The 634-nt window shown below is 68.9% G+C and overlaps 1 protein-coding gene across 3 annotated transcripts in view; it reads right to left on the reverse strand.

Moving 5' to 3' along the window:
• The window catches only part of RTN1 (reticulon 1), a 117,069-nt gene that overhangs the window by 16,233 nt on the left and 100,202 nt on the right, over positions 1-634 (reverse strand). Inside the window, exon 1 of one of the 3 annotated variants that reach the window (XM_014966599.1) lies at positions 25-235. The exons of the other annotated variants lie outside the window; for them this stretch is intronic. Within the exon in view, the coding sequence (XP_014822085.1) occupies positions 25-85 (61 nt within the window). The 5' untranslated portion in view covers positions 86-235. Of the gene's footprint in view, positions 1-24; positions 236-634 lie in introns of those variants that run through there. 3 annotated transcript variants of the gene reach the window in all.

The following is a 634-nucleotide window of genomic DNA, read 5'->3' on the forward strand; positions in this document are numbered from 1 at the left end:
GGGGAACCGGCGGAGAAGAAATACCCTGGCATTTCCAGCTGCTCCACAGACACTCCATCTTGCTGGAATCGGCGCCGGTTTGCATCTCGGAGAGCCGGGGGAGCGGTGGGTTCCCTTCCGTGCGTGGCGAGCGGCGCGTTAGCGGGCAGGCATCCCCGCGCGGGGGCGGGTTCGCGGGTGGCGCCGCCGCCGCCCCCCCCGCACACCCCCCTCCCCTTCTTCTTCTTCTTCCCCGCCCGGTGCCGGCCCCGGGAAGCGGCTGGGGCGGGGCGGGGAGCGCGGAGAGTCCGCCCTGCGGTCCCCGCTGCAGCAAATGAGCGGGGCGGTGGGGCTGCCCCCGGGGAGCGGCCGGGGGGATGCGGTCTCCCCTTCGGAACCGAAGGGCTCTGCGGCTCGGCCTCCTAAGCCACCATAAACGGTTAAAGCAAAGAAATAATACAAAATAACAAATTGGGTGTGCGTGTGCGCGTGTGCGTGTGTGTGTGAGGGGGGGGAGCTCTGAGCAAAGCAGTGCGTGGCGGTGTGGTTGTGGTAAAAGCCCCGCGGGGAGGGCGAGACAGCAGCGCGCAGAGGCCCACAGGTGAACAATGCCCCGACCCACGGGGATGGATGCTGCCCTCCCGCCTCCCCCGCC

Source organism: Calidris pugnax, unplaced genomic scaffold (genome assembly GCF_001431845.1).
Source record: "Calidris pugnax isolate Ruff unplaced genomic scaffold, ASM143184v1 scaffold74, whole genome shotgun sequence".
Classification (NCBI taxonomy): Eukaryota; Metazoa; Chordata; class Aves; order Charadriiformes; family Scolopacidae; genus Calidris; species Calidris pugnax.